Source organism: Bombyx mori, chromosome 16 (genome assembly GCF_030269925.1).
Source record: "Bombyx mori chromosome 16, ASM3026992v2".
NCBI classification, from domain to species: domain Eukaryota; kingdom Metazoa; phylum Arthropoda; class Insecta; order Lepidoptera; family Bombycidae; genus Bombyx; species Bombyx mori.
The window spans coordinates 12,082,239-12,110,197 of NC_085122.1; the positions used below are offsets into that span (position 1 = coordinate 12,082,239).

The window sequence follows — 27,959 nt, forward strand, 5'->3', positions numbered from 1 at the left end:
TTTATAACAACGATATTGTATTAAAACATTTAAATATTAAAATAATTGAATGTTGATTTAAAACGGATAATTCTTCAAATGGGCGAACGCCTTCGAGGGTACGCAGCGGTGGTCGATGTTGTAGCCGTCGACAAGCGCCATCTCGTCATCGGTCAACGTGAAGTCGAATATATCGATGTTCTGTTCGATCCGGGACTTCGTGAACGATTTCGGTAGAACGGGAATGTTGCGTTGGGTCTGGACAAAGGGATCGCGTTACGTTATGAACTATATGCTTAGTGCGAGTTTTTTAACGTTCTCGATAGCGTAAAAGTTAACTCAAGTTTGTATGCAGTTGGAACAGCGCCCCTAGCGGCAAACGTACGCAAACGATCTCATTCGATACAAATATGAGCTAACTTTTACACTATCGAGAACGTAAAAGTTAACTTAATGCAGTTGGAACAGCGCCCCTAGCGGCAAACGTACGCAAAAATCTCATTCCATACAAATATGAGCTAACTTTTACGCTATCGAGAACCTTAAAATACTTGCACTAAGCACACACATGAAGTACCGAATTGCCGCCGCTACCCTTGAAACGTGAGGTCGACTTCACACTCGGACAACGGTTAACCGTTTTGTGGCAGAGACAGATATGACTATGAATTGTAGGTCTGGTTTTATGTCATCATAGGGTTGTTTTATTGTTCCTAGAGTTTAGCCGGCAGTTTTGAACCTAGGCCTTTGCCTTACGCGTCGCTTTATACCATTAGACAGTACGTCTCATCCCATAGACCGTAACGACTTCGCTAGTAGTCCTATGTCAGACAAATGTAGACATCTTCAACGCAATCGCACAACATTCTAAAGTACATCAACGAACAAATTAACAAACCTATATTTTTAAAACCTAAGTAGATTCACGTAAATCGTATTTAATTTTAACAAACATATACATATACTACATGTAATGCAAGACGACCAGTTTGTTACCGGAATGACGATATACACAGAACAGCAGGCGACGGCTGGAGACGGGCCTTGAGAGAGACCTATGTCACACGGTCGACTAAAACAAATGACTATGTCATTCACTCACCAGATACCTAAGGGCGACTTGAGCCCTGGTCTTTCCGTACTTGTCGGCTAGTCCGCCCAGCTTCGGGTCGGTTTTGATGACGTCGAGGCCCGCGAACTCTGGCCGGGCGTCCGAGACCAGACCGAGCGGAGTATACGCTACCGGCACCACCGACCTCTCCTGGCAGAACCTCACCAGTTTGTGCTGAGTTAGTGTTGGGTTGATCTGAGAGAGAAGAGAAAATATACATAATAACCTCACCAGTTTGTGCTGAGTTAGTGTGGGATTTATCTAAAAAAAATTCTTTATTGAACACTAAAACACAATTAACATTAACTGTCAACAGCAACAGGCAGGTAGCAGCCGCTGCCTACTTACTATCTACAACGTAAATTCCACCACCCACCTTGAGATATAAGTTCTATTATCTCAGTATAGTAACTTTATTGATTATTAAAAAAAAAACATAATATTCCTAACCTAAAAGTACATGTTATTATCCATATAGTTACAACTAACTATAACTGAGACCTTTTTTTTTTTTCGTGCCGTTCATTTGCTGAACCTCCTACGAACTCCCGGCGCCTAGGGGGCGCGCGGGGTATGTGGGACTTGACTATCCGCAAGGTGTTAGGAGCAGACCGCGGGCTCAAGGAATTTTAGGCCCCACCCACTAAACGACTCCCCTGCACTCTTACACCCGACGTGCGATCTCCGTCCAGGGTCAGAACCCGGTCAGAGTAGGGGGGCTCCCGCGGTCAACACGCGGTACGGCGGCCCTGCCAGGCCGCCCGGGCGATGCCGCTGGTGTTCTGGGATACCCCGCTGGGCCAGAACCAGCCTGTCGGGTCGGAACGCGATACACCGCTGACCGGGTAGCTCTTCCACAGTATGTTCGGCGACGACAGCGACGACGAAAATGCGAACCGCACGGTAGCGTGCCGCGCAGCCTCGACACCCTCAGGTCGCCCCATGATCATCACCGGGAGGAGACTGCCTCCTCACAGGGGCCGGAGCTGGACGAACGTCCTCCTCCGGCCCCCGGCTCGGCGGCAGCGGCACGGCGCCGAGAGGGAAGAAGAGCTCTCCCTCTCTCGTTCCGCCGCCTCCTTCTGCGAGATGGTGGACTTGCAAAGTCAAGTATCGTCTGCCGTGCAGCGAATCCACGGCGATCGGAAGCGACAACTCCGATCTTATTTTCGCAACGAGGACGCGGCGCTGCAGTACGCGAGCGTGTGATCCGCTGTGTCCTCGTTGCAGCCACTGCAGTGGTGGCACTTCGGCGTCGGCACCCTCCGGGCGACGAGGTGCAGTTAGCGACCGAACAGCTGTGTCCGTGAGCACCTGCGTCGTTCGAAAGGTGAGACGTCCTCGGTCGCGATTCACCCAATCCGGGTGACGACCCGTAGGTGGGGTCCGCCAGGCGGCGAGACCACGCCTCGAGCACGGCACGCCGAGATTGAAGTTTCCGCGCTCGAACTTCCGCCGCGCCGGGACGCGACTCCCCCCTAGAGCGGAGATCGTATCGCCACGCGTAATCCGCAGCGAGCGCCTCCGCTTCCGGGTCCCAGGGAGGCGTCCCGGCGAGCACGCACGCCGCCTCGAACGAGACGATGCATTACCCGCGAACCGACCTGACCGCAATCGCGCGCTGCGGACGTCGCAACGCATACGCCTAACAACTGATACCTAACCTAACCATCAGCGCTATCACCAAATCAACGCAATAAATACCTACAAATTCCAACGACAACAATTACAACAGAATATTACTCTTCAGTTCCGCATAAGCCATATTGTTAGTTCACTAAACAAAACACGCTTTTAATACTTTAAGCGTGCGGTCTTATTTATTCAACGTCTTATAATTATTTCGTTAAAATATTCTCTCTATTGTTAAACTTATCAAACATGTCATTGATACGTGACTCTGACTACGTGTCCGCGAAGGCTTCTAAAGTAATTTAAATACATATGTACCTAATAAACGAAGATGTTTCATTGTTACATTGAATTTCTAACTCATTTGTTCTCCCTTAACAAACTAATAAATCATATGTGGCTTAAAGTAAATGTATAGGTAGATATTTTAATTTTTTTTCTACCTAAGCTGATAGATAGCCTTGAGAGGCTATGCCAGCGTAACCGGGCGAGTAGGTGAGCTCACGGGGCTCAAACCTGATGACGTTGCTAACACAAACCCTAACAAGAGCCGTGCTTCGCAGAATCTACCACCGGATCGGGAACGCGACCCACTGAGAAGATCCGGCGAGAAACTCAGTGGGCTGTGTCTGAGAGTTAATTTACTCGTCGAGCCCTTCGTCGCAAGCGACGGGTTCGATGAGAACGATGACCGGAGATTTTTTTTTTATTGCTTAGATGGGTGGACCAGCTCACAACCCACCTGGTGTTAAGTGGTTACTGGAGCCCATAGACATCTACAACGTAAATGCGCCACCCACCTTGAGATATAAGTTCTAAGGTCTCAATATAGTTACAAAGGCTGCCCCACCCTTCAAACCGAAACGCATTACTGCTTCACGGCAGAAATAGGCAGGGCGGTGGTACCCACCCGCGCGGACTCACAAGAGGTCCTACCACCAATACAGTACTGTGTAGTGTTGTAGCGGCAGGCGGCGGGTTGGGGGGAGTCCCTGGCTTTACTGACGTCCGTGACCCACGGTAACCACTCATTATCAGGCGAGCCGGATACTCAACCGTCCAAAAACACGTTAACTAGACCGTTGCGACTTAGAGCTCACGTTTTTAACATAGAGTGCGGAAATTCCCGTCTATTCTACTGCGATAACGAACTAGCACCACCGTGATCTATGCGATAAAAATACCAAAGCGTTAAGAAGGAAAGTTATATTAAATGAGAGTGACGCGGTGGATAAGTTAAAAAACAAAAAAAAATTTAGCGATATTAATCTATACACATATATAAAAATGAATTGCCGTTCGTTAGTCTCGCTAAAACTCGAGAACGGCTGGACCGATTTGGCTAATTTCGGTCTTGAATTATTTGTGGAAGTCCAGAGAAGGTTTAAAAAGTGAAAATAAATATGAAAATGCTCTGAATTAAATAAAAATAGCAATTTAGTTTTTCCTTTGATGTGTCCCCCGTCGAACGGATTCCTTTTGTTTGTTTTAAGTTTATTTTATACAAAAGTTTAGGTATTTTATTTATCGATTGAGGCACTACGAAGTCTGCCGGGTCGGCTAGTTAAAAATAAATAACTCACTTCGACTTGGTTGACGACTGGTTTAACAGTGGCTTCCTTGAGCAACCTCTCGAGCTGCTCCTCGTTGAAGTTGGAGACTCCTATGGCCTTCGTGAGGCCCAGTGCCAGGACTTCCTCCATGCCCTTCCACGTGTCGAGGTGATCGATCGCCAGATCCTCACCTTTGTCCTATAGTTGATTATTTAGTTTATTACTGTTATATATATATATATAGTTATTACTGGTGGTAGAACCTCTTGTGAGTCCGCACGGGTAGGTACCGCCCCGTCTATTTCTGCCGTGAAGCAGTAATGCGTTTCGGTTTGAAGGGTGGGGCAGCCGTTGTAATTATACTGAGACCTTAGAACTTATATCTCAAGGTGGGTGGTGCATTTACGTTGTAGTTGCCTATGGGCTCCAGTAATCATTTAATACCAGATGGGCTGTGAACTCGTCCACCCATCTAAGCAATAAAAAAGTTACAAAATTATATACATAGTTGTAGTTCGTTATTTATTCTCCTAATAACGGGAAATGTGCATTCAAAAATAAATAACTCAAATACACTGATTTTTATACACACTTATAATATTTTGGTAGTGTACAAGCATTATAATATTAACAGGAACTGAGAAAGAAAATGAATCCAGGCTACAGGCGATACTAATTATACATATTATCTATATATTAATGTGACTTTATGTCACATTGTGTGACTTAATGTGAATTAATGTGAACTAGTACTATATATATAAAACCCAGAACACAATGTGAATATAGCGACACACCTTGACACATGGGGTCGCAGTTTCAATTATGTTATATAAAGACTGACCCCAACCCTTCGAAACCAGAACGCATGAATGCTTCGCGGTAGAAATAGGCAAATTCGTGATATCAACCCGTGTGGTATGACAGTACCGATCCTAGTAAAAGTATGTGTAATACAAATTTCACAATACAATTGAGGCTTCGGACTCATGTGTAAAGGTGTCTATGGCAGCCGATAATCTTTAAGTTTGTCTGTCCATCAAGCATGAACACTTTTTATTTAATACATATCGACGCTTGAAGGCAAACGTGACTAAGCGACAATAACTGCTTTATACATAAATGATAGACAATAACCATATTCGATGCGCAAAAAAAATATATTTCTAGGTCTATTAAAATCATTTCAATCCTACAGCTAGATTCGTTAAAATAGATTTTATTTTCAGGTATTTCAACTTTAAATTAGTCTACTGTAAAGTTCACGCATTGTCGCTTAGTCACGTTTGCCTTTCAAGCGTCGATATATTTTACCAGCTCCCTTGAACCTGATGCTGCAGAGAATACTTACGTTGACAGACACAGGCCAGTGCACCAGATACAAATCGACGTAGTCCAAACGCAGTTTTGCTAAGGACTCCTTCAGTGTCGGCAGGACATCAGACCTCGCGTGCTTATCGTTCCATAACTGAGAAATAATTGTTCAATTAAACACAATACAACAACAAGTTACGCTGTTGTTTATAGGTAATAGCGATGACAATATTAATGTCAGGGCCAAACAGTTGCGTATCGACGCGATTTATTTAATAATAATTTTTAATAAATATGAATTGAAAATAGTCTAAGAATTAATGATTTTATTGTAAAAAAAAGCGTAGGGTGGATGGTATCAGTAGTTATAAATATTTTATGAACAGATATGAGTAGAAGGATTATTTTGATAATATCCTGAAAAGCACCCCACGCTTTTCTACAATAAAATGTTTTTTTTCTTACACTATTTTTAATTCAAATTTATTACAATTTATATTCTATTTTTTAGTTGGATTTTATATAAAAGCGTATTTTGTTAGTTTTTTTAAACTATTATTTATTTTTCATTTTTTAGTTGAATTTAAAAGTTTTTCAATATTGGAACGAAGTTCCTTACGGCAGGCTTGGAGGGGATAGGGATTTTGCTGCGCGACCGAACTGAAAAAAATGTGATAGTAAAACCAAGCGAGTAGTGTATAATACCTTTCTCTTTCTTTTCGTTCTCTCATCCCTTCTCTCTCTATTTTGTAATTATTTCTATTTCTATGTAATTTTATGTTGTCAAACAAAAATAAAGAGACATATTTTGTTATTTTAATTGATAATTTGAATTACGATTTTATTTTTATTTTACGTAATTTATTATTTCCTAAAATACTGAATTTCCTAAATACTTTCCTGTACTTAAATAAAAACTAATCAGCAAAATTTAAGAGAAAAATCAAGAAAACCAACATAAAATTGAGCATGATTTTTTTTTTGCAAATTGTGTCGGTTCTACATTAGCCGAAGGAACTTCGTTCCTACCTGGTGTCCCACGACACCATATCTTTTTTTTTAATACTGAATTGTCATCGGTCCTTAATGAGTATACCTAATTTCGAGTTAATCGGACATTTTGAAGGGGGTCAAAATCACGTTCAAAGATTCCGTTACAAACATATTATATCCGTCTGAAGCTAATAAAAGCGTATTAAAAATATGTTTGATTAAGGGAACAGTGGTAACGCGTTGTAGAAGACAGTCCCTTCCAGAGTCGGATCTCGTCTGAGAATGCTATAGAACTTTGGGGCTTCGAAGGAATCAGGACTTGAATGTTTTAATAGCAATTGCGTTATTGTTCAGCCGCGCATTGCACTCGTATACTTGTATCGAATCACGCGAGTATGCTGGTTTCATATTTTTTATTTTTTTATTGCATAAATGGGTGGACGAGCTCACAGTCCACCTGGTGTTAAGTGGTTACTGGAGCCCATAGACATCTACAACGTAAATGCGCCACCCACCTTGAGATATAAGTTCAAAGGTCTCAGTATGCCGGCTGCCCCACCCTTCAAACCGAAACGCATTACTGCTTCACGGCAGAAATAGGCGGGGAGGTGGTACCTACACGTGCGGACTCACGAGAGGTCCTACCACTAGTAAATATGCCACCAAGATTAATTTTTTTAATTAAATAACTACCTAACATGCTCACGGACGACTTTCACGATCAAAGAATAACCTGGTGTAAGATAAAACGAAACCAGCTGAATTAATATTTGTAAATACCGATTGCGGATTGGATTGTTAATACACCTACTACATAATAATATGTGCCGCCATGTTTTTGCAACGAAGCAACCTTCCTTCCGGTTTGGAGGATCGCAAAATAATCTATATATGTATATAAAAATCAATTGCTGTTCGTTAGTCTCGCTAAAACTCGAGAACGGCTGGACCGATTTGGCTGATTTTGGTCTTGAATTATTTGTGGAAGTCCAGAGAAGGTTTAAAAGGTAGATAAATATGAAAATTTTGTTTTTCCTTTGATGTCCCTCCCGTCATCAGACGGATTCCTTTTGTTTTAAGTTTTTTTTATATAAAAGTTTAGGTCTTTTATTTATCGATTGAGGCACTATGAAGTCTGCCGGGTCAACTAGTTATACTAATGTAAAACTTTGAACTCTTAATACTAACGAAGCAAAGTTTACGTAAAGATGTTTATAGACACCGAAGAGTCACGGAGACACGCCCGGCAACATTGCGTATTTTAATACCTAACCTAAATATTATTAATACGCTTTACGCGCCATTACTGACGTAATCGAGCTGTCAAAATAGCATTAACCTCAAACCTTAACCTTGGAGAAAAATGTTACCGATGACACGAATGATTTAAATTTCACTTTTGTTCAATAGCTTTTTTTATTTTTTTATTTTATTTATGTTACTGTTTTCATAGTAATGTTATAATAGATCATTTAAATATAATGTCCACTCCATATCCTCTTCAAAAACTTCTAATTAATTCCTAAATAAATATTTCTATCTAATTGTATGTTACCATCAAAGTTAACGTCGAACGGTGGTTAGGGAAATTTCTCTGGCTTTAGTAGTTTTAGATCTTAGTTATTTCTCTAACCATATCTTAATAATAGTAATACCAAAAAGTAGTACATCCCTATTAACATTTAGATGTGTCAAATATTTTATTATTGCTTAGTATTCGAATATATTAAGTGTATAATCTATGCTTAGTATCGTATAGGCTTAGTTAAGTGAAAAAAGACAGTTGCTACAATATTAAAATACACGGATATTCGTTTTTTTGCCTATATGATTGGACAAGCTCACGACTCTCCTGGTGTTAAGTGATTTCCGTAGCCCATAGACATCGACAACGTAAATCCCACCACCTTGAGACATGAGTTCTGTCTCAGTTCTATAGTACAACGGCTACCGTTACCTTCAAACCGAAACGCAATGCTGTTTCGCGCTAGAATCAGGCAGATGCTCACAATTCGCCCGGCCACCATCAAAGCGCTTATTCCAACTCAAGCGAACACTGCGCTTGAATTTATTTAAAGATATAATAAACATTACCTACATGAGCTTAGTGCTCTCTATAAATGCGAAACCCAAAGCACGAAATTAAGTGATAATAAAACTTAACCCTGGCTAGGTGGGGCAATGACCTCCGAACGGTGGATGAGGAGAACCGCAGACCGAGCTCAGTAGTGTGGATTGGGAGAAGCCTATGTCCAGCAGTGGACGACAGTGCGCTGATGATGATGATGATGAAAACTTGAAGGAACGGTTTTTCACGGACGGACACTTATGAAAATGTTTGTGATGATTACTGAAATTTTCCATATTCCCGCAAGTAGAACAAACCTCTTTAGATATTCGCCTTTATCAAAGATATGTAGTGAATTTAACCAAATATGTGCATTAATTGACGGCATTGACATTTTTAACGACACGTGTCCTGGTCTCAAAAACAAACTAGTATCCAAGTTCCTTTGCTTATAATTGATGAGAGAATGTCATTCTGATTACATTGCGCAGTCTGTTCTATGTATTTATATTTTTTGCATTGCCGCGCTCGACTTTTTTAATTTTTTTATAGTTTTATAATTTTTATATATAATTTTTTACTATATAAATATGTGCATTATTTCTTATTTAGTAATCTGTGAAGTTAGTAGTGTGTGTAGTTAGCTCTTGTTTTCATGTTGTTTTCAAATATATATATTGCTGTAACATGTCATAGTGTGTTATAAGAGATTGCTGTACATGCCTGTAACTGGCTTACATACCAGTATTTAATTTTATACATGTTAATTTTAAGCTTGAATGTTTTGTGTGTATTGCTGTTGGTGTGTCTAAATAAATAAATAAATAAATGATGCCCGATAAACGATTTTTAAACATTATTTTTTTTTTAATAAGAATACCACATTCTTCTTTTTGTACTAGACCTCAACCAAAATGATGTGGGCTCGTCGAAGCATGTTCTCTTACCCTGCGGATTTGGCATGAGTTATCCGAGCGACCGCTTATCTGACGTCAACGTTGCTAAATAAAAAACATTAAAAGTGGCCATAGACAGATAATAAAAACGATCGTTAAATAAAAAAAAATAAAAAAAAGACACTTAAATAATTTCGTGACCGAGATTAGGTTTAAGTGCCTACATTTATTTCGAAACACAATAAATAATGCAGTTAAATTTGATGAAAACGTTATGTTTTACTTTGGTCGTCAATTTAAGGAAAATTTAATTATTGGCAATATTAATAGTATAGAGCAGCCTTTCTCAAAGTGGGCGATAACGCCCCCTTGTGGGCGCTGCAAGCATAAAGGGGGGCGGTAAGAGACCCAGAAAAAAAATGGAGGTGTTGTGTAGAGGCTTGGCAGACGATTTGTAATTTCATTTAGCAGGACTCTTAGACACCGACTGAGTTCTCGCTATAGTGGTTTTTAAGTAGGTAAAAAAATGGGGGGCGCTAAATAATAATTTATTCTCAAAGTGGGTAGTAGATAAAATAAGTTTGGGAGCCCCTGGTATAGAGTATAATAATAGAGTAGACTGGATGAAAGGCGATTGCATGCAGCAGAGATGCGATAACGAGAATGGATAGAATACGGAATGAATATGTTATAGGAAGTCTGAAAGTGGCACCTGTGACAGAGAAGCTGAGAAGTGCGCGTTTGGGATGGTATGGACATGTGATGAGACGAAATGAAAATGAGGTTGGTAAGAGAGTGTTAACTATGAATGTGGAAGGATATAGAGGAAGAGGTAGACCTAAGAAGAAATGGATGGATCGCGTGAAAGACGATATGTGTAAGAGGGAAGTGAATGGTATATGATAGAAGAGTATGGAAGGAGAAAACATGTCGCGCCCACCCCAGGTGACTGGGAGAAGGGCAAGAGAATGATGATGATGAATAATAGAATAGAGTATGAAACAGATAGAGTATTCTTTATTGTACACAAAATAAATAAACAATGCGAAACATTAAATACAAAAAAATACAATTGACGGTCTTATCGCTAAGAGCGTTTTTTTCCAGACAACCATCAGGTGGGCAAGAATCATTTGGAAACAAATTACACGCGGTGCACCTATCGCATTTCTATATATATGTCGGAGAAGCCACAATTATCAACACTATCGTCAGACATCGTAGGGGCGAATAGGGTGATCGAGCTAAGAGAAATATTGAGTACACCAGTCACGTTTGTTGTCTTAGAACAATTTAGAAATGTTCTCTTGACGTTAGCAAACGAAAACGAATGACAGTTCTTAGGACGATGGCACCGCTCTTCAAGAAGGCGGTTGGTATAAGTGTGATGGCGTCTACGCGCCTCCATCGGCTAGGCTCTGTTGTAGTACGAAGTTCGCAGGGTTCCAACGATACTGCAATCGTGCTGCCATCTCTCGGGAATCGTGCTGCGTTTCGTTTAGCTACCAAACTAATGACTGTCTCCGACAAATATATATATATGAACAATGTGATAATAATTTTGCTTCTTATATCTTATGAATAAACTTAATTGTACATCTTTTATAAAATAACGCACAAATGCAAAACACTAAATACGAAAGTTACAACGGGCGGTCTTATCTCTAAAAACGATATCTTCCAGACAACCTTCATATCCACAAGAATCGCCTAAGGAAATTAATTTAGCGCAGTGTACTGATCGATTGTAAAAAGAATATAAATATGAATATATTTATAATTAATTTTTTGCTTAGATGGGTGGACGAGCTCACGGCCCATCTAATATTAAGCGTTAACCGGAGTCCATGGTAGGGCGTGGTAGGGAGTCTTATGAGCTCACACGGGTTACGACCGCTCTGCCTATATTTGTCGTGTACCAGTAATGCGTGTGATTTGAAGGGTGGGGGCAGCCCTTGTAACTATACTGAGACCTTTAAAATTATATTTCAAGGTGGGTGGCGCATTTACGTTGTAGATGTCTATGGGCCCCAGTAACCACTTCACACCAGGTGGGCTGTGAGCTCTTCCACCTTTCTAAGCAATAAAAAATAAATAAATAAAAACGTATTTCATTACAAAAATTAGTACTTGCCAGCGGGATTTGAACACCGATGCATCGCTTGATACGATTGCACCGGACGTCTTATCCTTTAGGCCACGATGACTGCAAAATATTTACAGGATCCGTTGACCAACTGGGTAGACAGAGACCTAATGACTCCAGCTACAGTAGTAATAAAAGACACGCTCGCAACGATCGCGTGTATTAGGAGCGTTCGCCATTAGGAGCGTTCGCCAGCTAGCTTCGTTTTGATCCGATGACTCACTGAATAACAACTTGTCAAAACCCATAAATGCGGCTTAGCAACCGAATATTATTTTCAACTGTATCAAGGAATCCAGACTGTTTATTCAAGATAATGGTTTCATTCATAACGATTGAATATTTCGGACATAAAAAAATTATAAGAATCAATACACGCGTCCACGAGACTTCGGAAACAAGGCCGCTTTTTGATGGAGCACGCGCTTCGATCATTGTATTTTTGATGGAATAAGACAGGCATTAAACGCCTTCAAGATAATTATACAAACGTTTTATTGGCAGCCAGATCTCATCGAAACACCGCGTTCCAGATTACGAACCACTCGAAATCATTATGTACTTATAACGTCCGAACGTTTTTTTTTTATTGCTATATGGGTCGACGAGCTCACAGCCCACCTGGTGTTAAGTGGTTACTGGAGCCCATAGACATTTACGACGTAAATGCGCCACCCACCTCGAGATATAAGTTCTAAGGTCTCAAGTATAGTTACAACGGCTGCCCCACCCTTCAAACCGAAACGCATTACTGCTTCACGGCAGAAATAGGCAGGGTGGTGGTACCCACTTGCGCGGAATCACAAGAGGTCCTACCACCAGTAACGTAACGCGTCATTGTCTACTTTTCTAGTCAAGTTCATAAATCATGAAGATTTTCATCGATCATTTTACATGTTGTCGCGGCCTAAAGGTTAAGACGTCCAGTGCATTCGTATCTAGCGATGCACCGGTGTTCGAATCCCGCAGGCAGGTACCATTTTTTCTAATGAAATACGCACTTAGCAATTCTTCACAATTGACTTCCACGGTGAAGGAATAGCATCGTGTAATAAAAATCAAAACCCGCAAAATTATACTTTGCGTAATTACTGGTGGTAGGACGTCTTGTGAGTCCGCGCGGGTAGGTACCACCACCCTACCTATTTATGCCGTGAAGCAGTAATGCGTGTCAGCTTGAAGCATCCGGCAGCCGTTAAACTGTAAAAACTGAGACTTTGGAACTCATGTCTCCATGTGTAGGGCGGCATATACGTCGTTAATATCTATGGGCTCCGATACACACTTAACACCAGGTAGGCCGCGAGCTCGTCCAACCATATAAGCAAAAAAAAGATCTATGTACTTGAATATTGTGGCTATTTTCTTTCTTCCCTTAAATGAGTCGTCTATTATCAAAGGTGGCAATCTGTGCATTTGGACAAAAAAAAAATATTGATATTTCAATACAGATTGATTTGAATATAATCGTCTCCTTCAAAGAATACGGTTCAAAACCTGCATTAAATAAAGGTTAATACTTAACCTGTTATTTATCTAAGATGTCGTTCCGAAGAGTTTTGTGACTGCCAATAGAATACAAAGTCAATAATTCGTTTTTCTGATTTACCAATAATTATCCACAAGTCACATTGCCGGCTTTGATACTAGTCGACTCAAATATGCCATTGAAACATTTATAGGTCCTATAAAATGCTACGTTTTGTTCATTTTCTGATTAGATCAGTGTTTCCCGACTTTTTTTTTATCATGCCAAGCTGTAGTATTTCACAAATTTATATGTCCCCCATACATAATTTTTTAACATAAAAAAATTTATTTGCTCACTTAACAAACATAAATGATAGGTTTTAGGAAGAAATCACTATGAAATTATTATCAAAACACGGTAAGTAATATTTCAAAACATATAATAACAAAAACTGAAATTCAAATTCGAAATAATTTTAATACAAATGTTCTAGTGTGATTGCCCCCCTTAATTATCCAATGGCCCCCTTGCGAAGCACGGGATTAGATACCGAGTCAAGAATTCACCCCACCGTCGCCCTGTATACTATAACCGTACGCAGATCCGGGCCTCTTAAACACAAACACCACGCACGTAAAAATAAAAACGATTTTGTTTCAAATCATTTAACTCGATCGCTAATCATCGGATCAATATGAGGGTGTTATGCAAAAACGTGCCATTCAAAAATCAAATCGTTAAATCTCCATATTATAATTTGCGTAATTACCCACTGGTGGTAGGACCTCTTGTGAGTCCGCGCGGGTCGGTACCACCACCCTGTCTATTTCTGCCGTGAAGCAGTAATGCGTTTCGGTTTGAAGGGCGGGGCAGCCGTTGTAACTATACGTGAGACCTTAGAACTTATATCTCAAGGTAGGTGGCGAATCTACGTTGTGGATGTCTATGGGCTTAGCACCAGGTGGGCTGTGAGCTCGTCTACCCATCTAAGCAATAAAAAAAATTGTTTAGAATCGAGAAGGGATCAGTAGACGCATTTTTCAGGGCCGTCATTTCGGTGTGTAGGTACACGCACGATCTAGCGGTAGTAGTTAGTTGTGTAAATCCCAAAATAAAACTTCATATAAAACTCGTAACCAGGAAGTCTCGAATTGATACAAGAAAACGAAAACAACTCAAGACACGTGTTGTACGATGGAAAACTTTACAATTTATTAATGAAAAAAAAAAAATTGTCATTGGAATTTCCTAATATATTTAGCTATTTATTTATATACGCACTAGCGAATCGTGGCCGCCTCTCTGTGGCTTTGAGTTTTATTAAATCGATTTGCTGAGAATACGCACGCATTATTGAGCTAAAAACTTTCCATGAACTTTCAATAACAATTCGTAAAAAGTTTCTAGTCAATTGGATACATTAATTAAACCTACAATATTAGAATTATATACAATATTAGACTACCGAAGTTCTGATTTGAAATTAACCTTTCGTTTGTTTTCTTGTTTCCTTTCTCTTTTTTTTTTTCTTTTTTGTTATTGCCCTAGTAGGCAGACGAGCACACAGCCCTGAAGGTAAGTAGTTAACGTCACCCATGGACTTCACCAATGCCAGGGGAAGAGCCTAGCCGCTGTCTACCGTATCGACGTCTACAAATCGACGAGCTGATCGTGATTAGGGTGATTAGGGTAATGCTAGTAGTACGCGAGTACTAGTAGGGGAGACCAGGGCAAGATGAAGTTCGGGGCAGGACGGGAAATAAGCTTTTGTTCATGAATGGTAATCGTGTTCGGACCGGTAACGGTGCCATTTGCACGAAATTCAGACTGCGCAAATGCGTCCGAGCAGAGCGAACGTATTGGATCTCGTTTTTGCGTTGTATAGGAAAAAAACTGATTTTGCAAGTGTTTTTATCCGGTTTTTGGTTAAGAAACTGATATGCAGACATGTAAGTACTTGAATTAATATAATGTTTTAATCCTCAGGGTGTTCTAGTACTATAACACTTTAAATTCAGATTAGATTTTTGCGCCGGTAAGATTTAAGATTAGAATTGCTTCAACTTATTTGAATACATGTGGGTCGGGGCACAATGATCGGGGCATAACGGAATACTATCCCGTTTTGCCCCTTCCTTGTGGTTTAAATTATTTCTTCTGTGTACCCACTTACCTATCGATAGTATTGCAACCTGGTTAAGCAAGCGCCCATAGGCTACGGTAACCGCTTTCCATCAGGCGAACTGTAAGCTTCTTTGCTGACTTAGTGGTATAAAAAGGAGTATAAGTACATATTGTTGTAACTTCTACATAAGCAAGATATATAGTTGCTTTTCTCACAAAGTTTTTTTCTCAGATACAGTGGTTCGGAACTATAAACGAAAAACAGATCGTGGCAAATGGGACCCTGAAGTTCCGGGTCTTATGGGTTCTTAATAACAGGACGGGGCTTCCTCGAGCCTCTGCTACATATGATGTTCCGCCGCCGTGTAAGAAAAGCTCGTGATACTGTGGATGACGACATTGATTCCGGTAACTACTAAGTATGCAGGAAGCACGGTTAACCGGAAAATAACTTCGTGTAATAGCTTATCAGTTGACTCAGCGAAATCATATAGATAGCCCACTTAATGAAGAAACCGACATGGCAGGAGAAGATTGGCGTAAAAAACGAATACACAAAGTTGGAAATAAGAAGATAAAAATAACTGAAAACAAGCATCAAGCTAAAAGACTCGCCCAAGAAATCGAATCGGAATATAGTTCATCTTAAGAGGAGGACGGTGACTGGGCCTGCATCTATTGTGGTTACTAATACTAAGAGTCAACCGAGGGTTGGGCTATCTGCAGTATTTGTCATGGTTGGGCACACGATTCCTGTGCCGAAGTAGATGAAGAAGACGACGAGGCACACATTTGTGAACGCTGTCTGCCCGATTAAAATACGTACTCCTTTTGCCCCGTAGCATTTCCCATCTTACCCCGTCCATGGGGCAAGACGGGAAATTCGCCACATTATCGTTAATCATTATTTGTCAAAAAACTTCTGTGATTTTGCTTGATAAAATTATTAATTTTAAGAAACAAATGTATAAGTGTTACTTATTTTCTTAAAGAATTTAATTAAACAGTATAATTGTCTTTGTACAGCGAGTTTTGTCTTAGCTATCTCATCTTGCCCCGGTCTCCCCTACTAGTTGAAGAATGTATCACAAATATGTTTCACACATTCCGCGTTAGTCACAGCGCAATTCGATAAATATTAATTAAGTTTAAATGTGTAATTAGACTTGGCGTCACTCGGTGGAGCAGGAGCTAGGGGTCTTGGACACGACGTGGGAGGAGCTAGAACAGACTGCCCAAGACCGATGTAAATGGAAGGATTTGATTCGAGCCCTACACCCCAGCAGAGGGTAATAGGAAAGTAAGAAGAAGAAGGGTAATTAGAAAACATTTCAAGTCGAAACCTTAAGATTAGAACGCCCGGTACTGTCGTGTCATTCGAAGCCAATGCTACTTTTCCTAATGAAATACGAACCTAATAACTTTTCTTCAACGACTTCCATCATAACGGAATAACACTGTAATAATACAAAAACAAAAAAAAAACACCGGTCATCGTCCTCATCAATCACGAAGAAGAGTTCGCCGAGCGAACTAGCCAATAGATACAGTCCACTGAGTTTCTCGCCGGATCTTCGCAGAGGGTCGCGATTCCGATCCGGTGACAAATTCCGCAGAACACTACTCTTGCTAGGGTCAGTGTTAAACTCCCTCAGGTTGAGCCCCGTGAGCTTACCAGCCAATGCATAGCTGGAATAGCCCTTTAGGCTACCGAATAGGAATAGGTAGGAAAGAAAAGGATTCGTAGAAGAATTAATCTTCCGTTCTATGAATATTTTACCAGTGTGCTGTCATAGTCAATTGACATTTACTGGTGATAGGACGTATAGTAAATCGACACGGGTAGGTACCGCAAACCCGCCCTTTTCGACTGCGAAGCACGAATGTATTGAGTGTACAATTTGATCTATTCTATTGATTTAAAATGCAAGAACCTTCAGTGATTGTAATAAAATATTCTTTCAAAATATAATCATGTTACACATTGGGTCTGAAAAAAAAAAAAAAGTTCACATTCTTTTTTTGCCAACCGTAGCAGGCGTTTTAAAAGTATTCAAAGAAAATAACATGAGTAGAATATTTAAAAAGCTGATAAAACACATAATAATTAAATTCATATTGTTTACGCAGTTTGGTAGCGTTTTCGGAATTAACATTGATTTGAACAACAAAAGCCAATCATAAATAATTTATCTAAATGACAGATTTCGTTACACGTTCTTGAAGGCAATAGAGACACCAGTGCATAGTGCAGCAACATCGACTAATAAATAATATCAATAAAGACTAAAGCTCAACAATAACACTCTTTGAAGTTTTAAATTCCTCGTGCCCTGCGGGATAAAACGCCCGGTGTACGACAGAGCAATGGGACTGAGCCGGTGTTCAAATCCCGCAGGCAGATACAGTTATAATTATACAGTTTATTATTATACATGTATCTTTCTTTTTCTTTTTATTGCCCTTGCAGGCAGACGGGCATACGGCCCACCTGATGGTGAGTGATTACCGTCGCCCATGGACTTCAGCAATTCCAGGGGCAGAGCCAAGCCGCTGCCTATCGCTTAATACCCTCCACAAGCCTCTTTTAAAGAAGAACATGTCATAGCGCTCGGGAAACACCGTGGAGGGGAGCTCATTCCATAGCTGGATTGTACGTGGCAAAAAAGACCTCTGGAAACGCACTGTCGATGAACGCAGCGGATCCAGATGATATGGATGAAATCTGCTCCGATGGCGGGAGGTGCGATGATAAAAAGGAGATGAGGGAATCATCTCAAACAATTCCTCAGAGCACCCCCCGTGGAACATACGGTACAAAATACAGAGGGAACCAAAGTCCCTCCGCAGACCCAGATACATTTAAACCTATATAAGTGTGTTTGTCTCTAGTAGTCTCTGGTAACCATAACAAAGGGAATCCTAATTTGAGGCCAATTATAAATATAGATCGCGAGCCGAAAAAAAGGGCCTAGGAATAGAGAACTTCTTAGTAGGTAAATTACCTTCTTACAGTAAAAATAATTTAATCAACATGGCTTCCGTGCGCTTCATTATCTTTTTCTAATTGTTCTTCGGTTGTCTATCGCGCGGTCGCCGTTCTCGTCGAACCCGTCGCTTACGACGAAGGGCTCGACGAGTAAATTAACTCTCAGACACAGCCCACTGAGTTTCTCGCCGGATCTTCTCAGTGGGTCGCGTTTCCGATCCGGTGGTAGATTCTGCGAAGCACGGCTCTTGCTAGGGTTCTTGTTAGCAACGTCGTCAGGTTTGAGCCCCGTGAGCTCACCTACTAGTTAAGGTTACGCTGGAATAGGTAGGAAAAAAAAAATGTCTATCGCAAGTATCATATGCGTAGTGCGCCAATAAAGTACTTTAGCTAATCAAATGTAAAGTTCGACTCAATTTACATTGGCACTAATGTGTTATTTTTGACTATTCCCTTGAGGCTGGCGTTGGCCGAAAGCTCGGTTCTAGTTAGTTCTATATAAAATTGGAACAAGAATGTTATTAGCCTTGCGATTGTTTCGCTCGTAGATAGGTATGTTTAGGTTTTATGAGTTCGATGTATTTTTAGAGATCCAAGTGTAAGACTCCACTTCCAACAGTCAGGAAATAATACACAGATTGCAGTAGTTTACTTAATTCTGTATTGCTTTATTTGAAACTCCACTTTTACAATCTTTAGACATCTGCTCACTACCGAATACACTGATTTCTCTTCCCGTTTCTCAGACTACCGCCTTTTTTATTATCTCACAACCCCACCACTGGCATTGCTACCACCAACAGTGTTGCTATTTGGCAATACAAAAATTGCCTTAACTTTAACATGACCAATTTTATTTTAATTATTTTACAACAAACCTTACATTCGACCGTCCTGACACCATGTATGTCCCCATACATGACCCAGGTGGTAACCTTACATTAGGCCAATATTAGTCGTCAGCGTAACAGCGTTAACAGTAAATTACAACAAAAAAAAAAAGAGGCACTTAACATTTTTTCATTTAAGTGAAACAAAATACTCCTTAAAAGTTATACATATCAAAATTTCTTCGAAACAGACAGTAAATTCTCAGTTGTAAACTGCCATAACAAGCCAATTTTTAGTTGTGTTACTGCCATGACAAGTCAATTCTCAATTATGAAACTGCCATGACAAGTCAATTCTCAATTATGAAACTGCCATGACAAGTCAATTCTCAGTTATGAAAATGCCATGACAAGTCAATTCTTAATTATGAAACTGCCATGCCAAGTCAATTCTCAGTTATGAAACTGCCATGACAAGTCAATTCTCAATTATGAAACTGCCATGCCAAGTCAATTCTCAGTTATGAAACTGCCATGACAAGTCAATTCTCAATTATGAAACTGCCATGCCAAGTCAATTCTCAGTTATGAAAATGCCATGACAAGTCAATTCTCAGTTATGAAACTGCCATGACAAGTCAATTCTCAATTATGAAACTGCCATGCCAAGTCAATTCTCAGTTATGAAACTGCCATGACAAGTCAATTCTCAATTATGAAACTGCCATGCCAAGTCAATTCTCAGTTATGAAACTGCCATGACAAGTCAATTCTCAATTATGAAACTGCCATGCCAAGTCAATTCTCAGTTATGAAAATGCCATGACAAGTCAATTCTCAATTATGAAACTGCCATGCCAAGTCAATTCTCAGTTATGAAACTGCCATGACAAGTCAATTCTCAATTATGAAACTGCCATGTCAAGTCAATTCTCAGTTATGAAACTGCCATGACAAGTCAATTCTCAGTTATGAAAATGCCATGACAAGTCAATTCTCAATTATGAAACTGCCATGCCAAGTCAATTCTCAGTTATGAAAATGCCATGACAAGTCAATTCTCAATTATGAAACTGCCATGCCAAGTCAATTCTCAGTTATGAAACTGCCATGACAAGTCAATTCTCAGTTAATGTGTGCCTTGAACCAATCAATTCTCAAGGACTTTATGAAATACACAAGCTGAACCAATCAATTCTCAGCTGTAGTATTTCCTGTCTCGCCTTGAACCAATCAATTCTCAAGGACTTTATGAAATACACAAGCTGAACCAATCAATTCTCAGCTGTAGTATTTCCTGTCTCGCCCTGAACATCAATTCTCAGCTATAGTATTTTCTGTCTTGCCTTGAACCAATCAATTCTCAAGGACTTTCTGGTCGAGGTGCGAACCGATCAATTCTCGCTCCTGACCTGTAAACAAAGAAAGAATAATTCGGTAGCGTAAGTGCTTCATCAATTCAGTTATATATGTGTATCATTTAATCATCCATTTATTGTTATTAAATTGACAAAGTAATTGACAATAATATTACATAATTGACATTAAATAATGTAATTGACAAAAATTATTAAACACTTAGAATTATTCACGGTCAGTAGTAAAGATTTACTTCCCACTGATCCACCAAGTTTAAGTGACGTGACATGTATCCAGGGCTTTATTAAATCGAATATAGCATTTTATGCTTCATTCCCATTCCCTCAAACCCAGGGAGACGGACTGACTGACTGAACGAACCTGATTTATAATTAGATAACTCAAAATATTCTTTAGATAATCTACTTAAGATCTTAACTATGTCAGCTGCTCAAGACTTGCTACATATTTTCTCTCAAGGGATTTATCATATTCCTTATATAAATCTGAGTGGGACAGTTCAGAATTCATGCTTAAAAACCGTTAAGTAGTTGAATTTTTCATAATAATGATATGCGATTGTTCTGTAATGTTTGATTGATTAACGAAGAATTACATCAGATTGTCACCTAGCCTACAGAACACTAGCACGTACGTCATCAAATTTCGAGATGAAAAGGTATACTCTCCGAGGACTATATTAACTTATAACCAGAGCCTTTCATGGGGAATATTGTCTTGAATGTTCTCTATTTTATGTGTGATACGACTCGAAGAAAATGTCGTTAAGATAAGTTTTCGGTTAATTTTGCACTAGAGCTAGTTATTTTTAGAGACCACCAAACCGATTGAGGAACCCTCTTCCTGATTAAAACAGGTTTCCGTTTTATGTCCTATCTTACCACATTTGTTACATTTATCTAGCGGCTTTGGGCACTGTAAATACGGATGCCCCTGCTGTTTGCAGTTAAAACAATAAATACCTTGACCGGAATTCTTTTTAGAATTTGATTCAGTGTCAGAGGCATTTTTATTTCTCAAATGCGATTGATCATTAATCAATTGATCTGTGTCCCAACTCATTAAAAATTGTAAAAGATTTTCTGGAAGAGAACAGCGCAAAGCTAAGGCACTAGACTTCATAGTCCTGTCACTAATTCCGTGAATTATGCAGTCGACAGCGCGCTTACCAGAAATACCACATAGGTTTAACAGAGACAGTTTTTCATAATAATATTGCTCTATAGGTTCATTAAGCTTGCTTTTTCGTCTCAACATGTCTTCTAAGCACTGGCCATAATTTAGTTCGTGAGGAAACGCGTTTATTAATTTATCTTGCCACTCTTGCCACGTATACAAGATCGTATCTAGACTCTCGAACCACAACTTGGCCAATCCTTGAAGTTTTTGTAGTGAAAAGTGTATAGTAGTCCTATCGTCCCAACCATAAACCGACGCGCATTCATTAACCTTTTTCAGCCACACGTCTATTCGCTGATTTTTAACAGAAGGGTCAAAATTTGGAAGAATATTCTTGTGATCTATATTTTTATTAATCATCGGTGTGTTCTGCGGTAACGGTTGAGATTCGGGACCGTGCTTAATAGACTGTATTATTTTGACAACATCATTAGTAGAAAAGGAAGGACTACGTGACCTGATATGTGTGGCACGACGTTCATGGTTGACTTTTGCATGCCGCGCATCGTCACTCCGGCGCACCTCTGTAGCTGCACGAAGAGAGGTCGCAAGTGGCCTCTCGGCTGAAGGGCGCCGTGTACTTCTCTCGCGTCGCCGTACCATCTCCCGCTCTTGCTGCAGTTCCTGTTCTAGTCGCTGGATACGTTCTTGGTACAGTTCCAGCTCCCGGGCCCGGCTGCACGTGCGAGAGCTACGGCTGCGAGTACGAGATCGGTTGGGACCCGCTTCGCCTCGGCTTCCTTTACGGCTGCGCGAGGGTGTCATCAAATGATGTGTGCCTTCTCTATTCATGTTCTGGAACTTGCAGACGTTGCAAAATGTTATTCTAAATTGAACGTGAATTGAACCTATAATAATATAATATGAGAGATCAATTGTTTGTCTATAAATTCTTAGTCATCGCACCCATATCAAAATTATTTCACCTACCCCAAACGAAAATATCAATGAAAAGCATAGGCAGCGTTTTATCGACGGATCCACCATGCGAGTGGAACAGCGAGCAAAAATTAGTGGAATGATAACTATATAAAGTTCGTAACCAGTTATTAAATTCGTGGTTGAAGCTCAACAAACATTTGAACGTTAAGTTAAATTGAAACACGTGACATAACCATAACATTAGATACACTTTAGTTCTCAGTTATTCTGAATTAAAATAGTGGCTAGATACAGCAGAAGATGCTATCCCGTGCTAAGCTTTGAAGCTACCTCCGTACTCAGCGCGGTTCTAATTCATTTTTTTTTTCGAATCAAATAATTACGTCAAATTAACAAGAAACTCAAAAATGTACTTACGTGAGGCGACCGCACTTCTGAGATGTAAGACTCCACTTCCAACAGTCAGGAAATAATACACAGATTGCAGTAGTTTACTTAATTCTGTATTGCTTTATTTGAAACTCCACTTTTACAATCTTTAGACATCTGCTCACTACCGAATACACTGATTTCTCTTCCCGTTTCTCAGACTACCGCCTTTTTTATTATCTCACAACCCCACCACTGGCATTGCTACCACCAACAGTGTTGCTATTTGGCAATACAAAAATTGCCTTAACTTTAACATGACCAATTTTATTTTAATTATTTTACAACAAACCTTACACAAGTAATGAGTTCAAATGTTATTTTTGAAGTAGCAACAGATTTTGTTTTTATTGCCCCCTTTCGAAGGGATCTGGACTTGGTATTATCATTTTATGGAAAATGTTGGATTGATTTAATATTGGAAGTAAGTACCAGACACGATTTTAAAAGAATTTGTAATTTATTTTTTGTCGGTTTCTTTCCTTTTGCTGAAGATCGTAATTTGTGCCATAAGACGAAGCGCCTTTCTTAGAGATGGCGCCTTGGTTTCTTTATGTAGTTCTCAAGCGAGTGTTTAAGTTGAACATAAAAATAAATAAAAAATACAGAGAAGACAATTCTCAGTGGAGACTGAATAATATTTTCAATATATACATTTTTTTTAATAGAGAGATGGGTGGACAGCCCACCTAGTGTTAAGTGGTTACTGGAGCCCATAGACATCTACAGCGCAAATGCCACCCACCTTGAGATATAAGTTCTAAAGTCTCAGTATAGTTACGATGGCTACCCTGCCCTTCAAACCGACACGCATTACTGCTTCACGGCAGAAATAGGCAGGGCGGTGGTTCCTAGCCGCGCGGACTCACAAGAGGTCCTACCACCAGTTAATATGTAGATACAGCTTCATAGTTTACTCGAAACAAAAATGATAAAAGTATTTTTAAGGTTTTTAATCCATCTAATAGGTACTTCTGAAGCAACGGTTTTACTGAAAAAGGCTATGAACATAATGAAGGTAGTTTGTAACTGAATACATTTTACGGAATTGTTTTTTGTTACATGAAGTTAATTCTTGATGGCGGAAGTCGCTCGTTACCTGCGTTTTAGCTTAAAAAAAAAAGGTTCCTGCAGCAGGATTTGAACCTAGGCACAGTCGCCTTCTTCACCACTAATACACCGAGTTTTATCTTATATTTAATATATAAATCTACAGTGGTTTTTACGGATGTTCCTTTATCTGAACCATGCATCCGATTGACTTGAATCTTGATATCCATGTAGACAATACATGTGTTTAATGGATAGGCTAATATTTATGAGTGTTGGACTCCCTAATAATAATGACAATAAATAATAATGTTACTTCAAATTCCCAGCGAAGCGGGCGAGTACAGCTAGTATTAGATACCTAAAGCTAACTAGCGACCCGCCCTCATTTCGATTGTGGAACTTTCATTTATTATTGATCTTATTGAATGTTCTTTTAAACAAATCTAGCCTTGACATGACAATACCAAACAAAATATCTCTAATCTTTCTTCTTCTTACATTCATGGTTCACTATTTTGGCCATAACGGCTTACAAATAAAAGATAAATATATGCTGTCACGGGCTTTTTTGTAGGACTATTTGAGATAAACATTTCCAATTTATGTGATATACGTGTAACTCCAACGGTTTTTACGGCGCACGCAAAAATAGTTCACAGATGGCAGATTTTTTTCTTTGACACTTTACTTGACACTTTTCGTTATATTTTGAGTAATTCACGCTATATCTATATAAATCATAGCCTATGTGTTATTCAGATGTATAAGCTACTAGCCGTACTCGCCCGCTTCGCTGGGCATTTAAAATTAACATTATATTTATTGTCATTATTAGGGAGTCCAACACTCATATAAATATTAGCGTATCCATTCAGTACATGTATTTTCTACATGGATACCAAGTTTCAAGTCAATCGGATGCACGGCTCAGTGGTTATAACGGAACATCCGTAAAAACCACTGTAGATTTATATATTAGTATAGATAGTCTATGTGTTATTCTGATGTTTAAGCTATATTATTGTAAAGTTTTATCAAAATCCATTCAGTAGTTTTTGCGTGAAAGAGTAACAAACATACCTACATCCATACATTCTTACAAACTTTCGCATTTATAATATTAGTAGGATAAATAAAATGACTGACTTTGGTGGTGACGAAAAGCTGTTCCCGCTTGACGACACCCTGGTCGATCTTCTCGCTGATGGCCTCACCAACTTCAGCCTCGTTCTTGTAGACGGTCGCGGTGTCTATGTGCCTGTAGCCAGCGTCGATGGCCCATCTCACCGAGTTCAAAACTTGACCAGGCTCTGGTTTCCTCTGAAAGTTTGGCATTTGGGTAAAATTTTCGTCATTCTTTATCGCTTCGTTAGTCTACACTTCTACAGGGTCAGGGAGTGTGGTTCGCGATCTTAGTCCATTTCATTATTGGAAATGCGTCGCTTGCGACGAAGGACTCGACGAGTAAATTAACCCTCAGACACAGCCCACCGAGTTTCTCGCCAGATCTTCTCAGTGGGTCGCGTTCCCGATCCGGTGGTACATTCTGCGAAGCACGGCTCTTACTAGGGTTCGTGTTAGCAACGTCGTCAGGTTTGAGCCCCGTGAGCTCACCTACTAGTTAAGGTTACGCTGATATAGCCTCTCAAGGCTCTCAGCTTAGGTAGGAAAAAACAAAAATAATAATAATAATTGGAAATGTTTAGTTTTCGGGGCCAAGGTTCTTGTCACCTAGGTATGCGACTTTCCGGTGTTCGAGAAAATTCTAATACGTTTGCCGCTAGGGGCGCTGTTCCAACTGCATTAAAAATTTAGGTTAACTTTTACGCTATCGAGAACTTTAAAAAACTCGCACTAAGCACACAGGCGCCTAGGCGGTTAAATTTTATTGCGTTTGTTATTTACTGGTTCGATCTCTGTCACTAAGTATTCGCGCGTTCCGTTTTGAAGGATAGGAGACCAGTTCTACCACTTTACCCTAGACGGACCGCTAGCTCATTTATTAATCTATGTAATAAAAAATGGCGGCATACAATATCGATGTTGTTTACAGCGAATTTTAAAATATTTATACATCATTCAGGAAGAAAAATCATCAAAAAATTAGAATTCAAAAACATTAAAATAATGTCGAACTGAGTTGTACAATGCTGATAATCGTTAAAAGCTAGGCGTTCTAACTGTTGAGAGTCTAAGAGTTAAAAACCGTTTTAACCCACTTGGCGCCCTCACGGGTCATTGAAAAAAATTAATGTATAATCTATACCAAAAAAATAATTTAATATCTTTGTGGCTTATAATTAAAAAAGCAGATTAATTCATTAAAGTTACTACTAAAAAAAAAAAATTTAGTAATGCTTTAACGACAAAAATATTTGAGTGATATTTCTTTACGAAAAGTTTGGTATCTTAGTTTTATTCTGTTCAGATTGTTGTTTAAAAAAATATTCCATAGCTCTTATTGACTGGACTTTTGTCGTATAGATTTTCAATATCACTACAATTTACTATTTTGTAATTTATTTCACGTCTTAGCCGATTTTTTATGGAAATATGACATTCAATATGTTTTAAAAAAAAAATACGTTTCTTAGCACTCACTAGCCAACATGGTTCTGAAATAAGTTACATTTTTTTGTTTGGACCATTTAAAAAGAAATTGGGAAGTATGAAACTGAAGTTAAACAACTTGAAAATTTTATGTATTAAATATTTTAACACATTGGCAACATTTATAGATAATTGTTCCATTTCGGCGAATGCATAAGTATCCTACTAATTTTGGAAATAAATATAAAAATATTTCATATTGTGAACCTTTTATTTTTAAATTGGTATTCTTTTGTAATTAAAAATAGAAATAATGTAGGTACCAAAATTATGTAGGTAGCACTTGTAACACTGATAATTTTATATCTTGTATATAGATCAAGGTCAATAATTTTGAACAAAAACTTGGGTTAAGTATTGTGAATTAACTACAAATTTAAACTCACCGCATAAGTTCCGAGCCCTAAAATTGGCATGTCTTGCCCATTTGACAGTTTAATACTGGGTACATCTACAACCATTTTAAAAGTTTATTACTAATTGTTAAAAAAATATATTATCTCGTCGATGTCCGAACGGTAAGGCAAACTAAATAGGATTATTTAATTTTTTAAATTGTTAGAGCCAGTCTTTATTGCAAGGACCGCACGGCAAGATTTATCAGTCATCCTATCAGCGCTGGAGTTTTCTTTGAGTTTTGAACTTTTGCAAGTGCTGTCGGTAATAAATGTTACCAGCTGTAATTAATTCCTGAGATTTACAGCCATTAAAAAAAAAGAAACTCAAGTAGAACATATTATTAAACTTCGTATTTATGTATGAGTACAATTTAAATGATTGAAAATGCAACTGCAAAGTAATGATACCAGCTTCAAAATCATAGCGATGTAAATAGTTAATCAATTTAAATCTGGTTGTTTAAAAGCTCAGAAAAATTATAATAATAATTGTTCGAAACCAATCCGTTAGTTTTTGAATTTTTACCACGGCAACACGGGTCGCGATTTGACGGTGCCGTCGCGATTTGACATCTTCACTTTGTCTTGCTTCTCGAACGGGACGGTACCTGTATATTGACGGTCTACGCTAAAGTTGTGTATCATCGCTAATCCTTATCCATTCCTGCCCCATACCCTTCTCCCTAAGTGATACGGCGTGAGAAGACGAAGGCATCGGTTCCGGTGAGTGATTGCATGATATTTTGTTAAAATAGTACACACGGCGCCGCGAATCGCGGCACATGTTCGACGCGCACCTCGTGCTGGTTTCCGTAGCCCTAGGCTGCCACGAGGTCGCTGGGTTCGAATCGAACAATTTCTGAGGTATGGTCTAAGCGAACGGTGCTTTCCACAATTGCTCGAACCTTCGATCCAAACGGTT

The 27,959-nt window shown here is 39.4% G+C and overlaps 2 protein-coding genes and 1 long non-coding RNA gene across 6 annotated transcripts; 1 reads left to right on the top strand and 2 right to left on the bottom strand.

The window, feature by feature from the left end:
* Positions 1-27,445, bottom strand: LOC101744065 (aldo-keto reductase AKR2E4-like). Of its 2 annotated transcripts, XM_038016341.2 has the most exons (7): positions 27,026-27,427; positions 25,176-25,349; positions 5,627-5,743; positions 4,306-4,473; positions 1,317-1,351; positions 1,082-1,250; positions 1-237 (listed from the first exon to the last, which is right to left on the bottom strand). In XM_038016341.2, exons 1-7 carry the CDS (start codon positions 27,098-27,100, stop codon positions 58-60), a joined length of 918 nt encoding a protein of 305 aa, XP_037872269.1. In that variant the 5' UTR covers positions 27,101-27,427; the 3' UTR covers positions 1-57. The 2 variants fall into 2 exon arrangements, with proteins under 2 accessions (XP_037872269.1, XP_004922743.1); XM_004922686.5 differs by lacking the exon at positions 1,317-1,351 and having other exon boundaries at positions 1,082-1,285; positions 27,026-27,445.
* On the top strand, positions 14,480-16,310 carry LOC134200356 (uncharacterized). Its single transcript, XR_009975241.1, has 2 exons — positions 14,480-15,112; positions 15,520-16,310. It is a non-coding gene; the product is annotated as an uncharacterized LOC134200356 (long non-coding RNA).
* On the bottom strand, positions 18,918-24,117 carry LOC119629678 (uncharacterized). Of its 3 annotated transcripts, none has more exons than XM_062673119.1 (2): positions 22,965-24,117; positions 18,918-22,413 (listed from the first exon to the last, which is right to left on the bottom strand). In XM_062673119.1, exon 2 carries the CDS (start codon positions 22,266-22,268, stop codon positions 21,285-21,287), a length of 984 nt encoding a protein of 327 aa, XP_062529103.1. In that variant the 5' UTR covers positions 22,269-22,413; positions 22,965-24,117; the 3' UTR covers positions 18,918-21,284. The 3 variants fall into 3 exon arrangements, with proteins under 3 accessions (XP_062529103.1, XP_037872268.1, XP_037872267.1); XM_038016340.2 differs by having other exon boundaries at positions 18,918-22,460; positions 22,965-24,116; XM_038016339.2 differs by having other exon boundaries at positions 18,918-22,466; positions 22,965-24,115.
* Positions 27,446-27,959: the final 514 nt, after the last annotated feature.

Bases quoted from the DNA above. Each gene is read 5' to 3' on its own strand.
- LOC101744065 (XM_004922686.5), bottom strand. From the start codon at position 27,100: ATGGTTGTAGATGTACCCAGTATTAAACTGTCAAATGGGCAAGACATG. The intron at 5,744-25,175 runs GTCAGTCATTTT...ATTATTTCTCAG, and splicing joins AGCTTTTCGTCACCACCAAA to TTATGGAACGATAAGCACGC. The intron at 238-1,081 runs GTGAGTGAATGA...CCCTTTGTCCAG, and splicing joins AAGTCGCCCTTAGGTATCTG to ACCCAACGCAACATTCCCGT.
- LOC119629678 (XM_038016340.2), bottom strand. From the start codon at position 22,457: ATGAATAGAGAAGGCACACATCATTTGATGACACCCTCGCGCAGCCGT.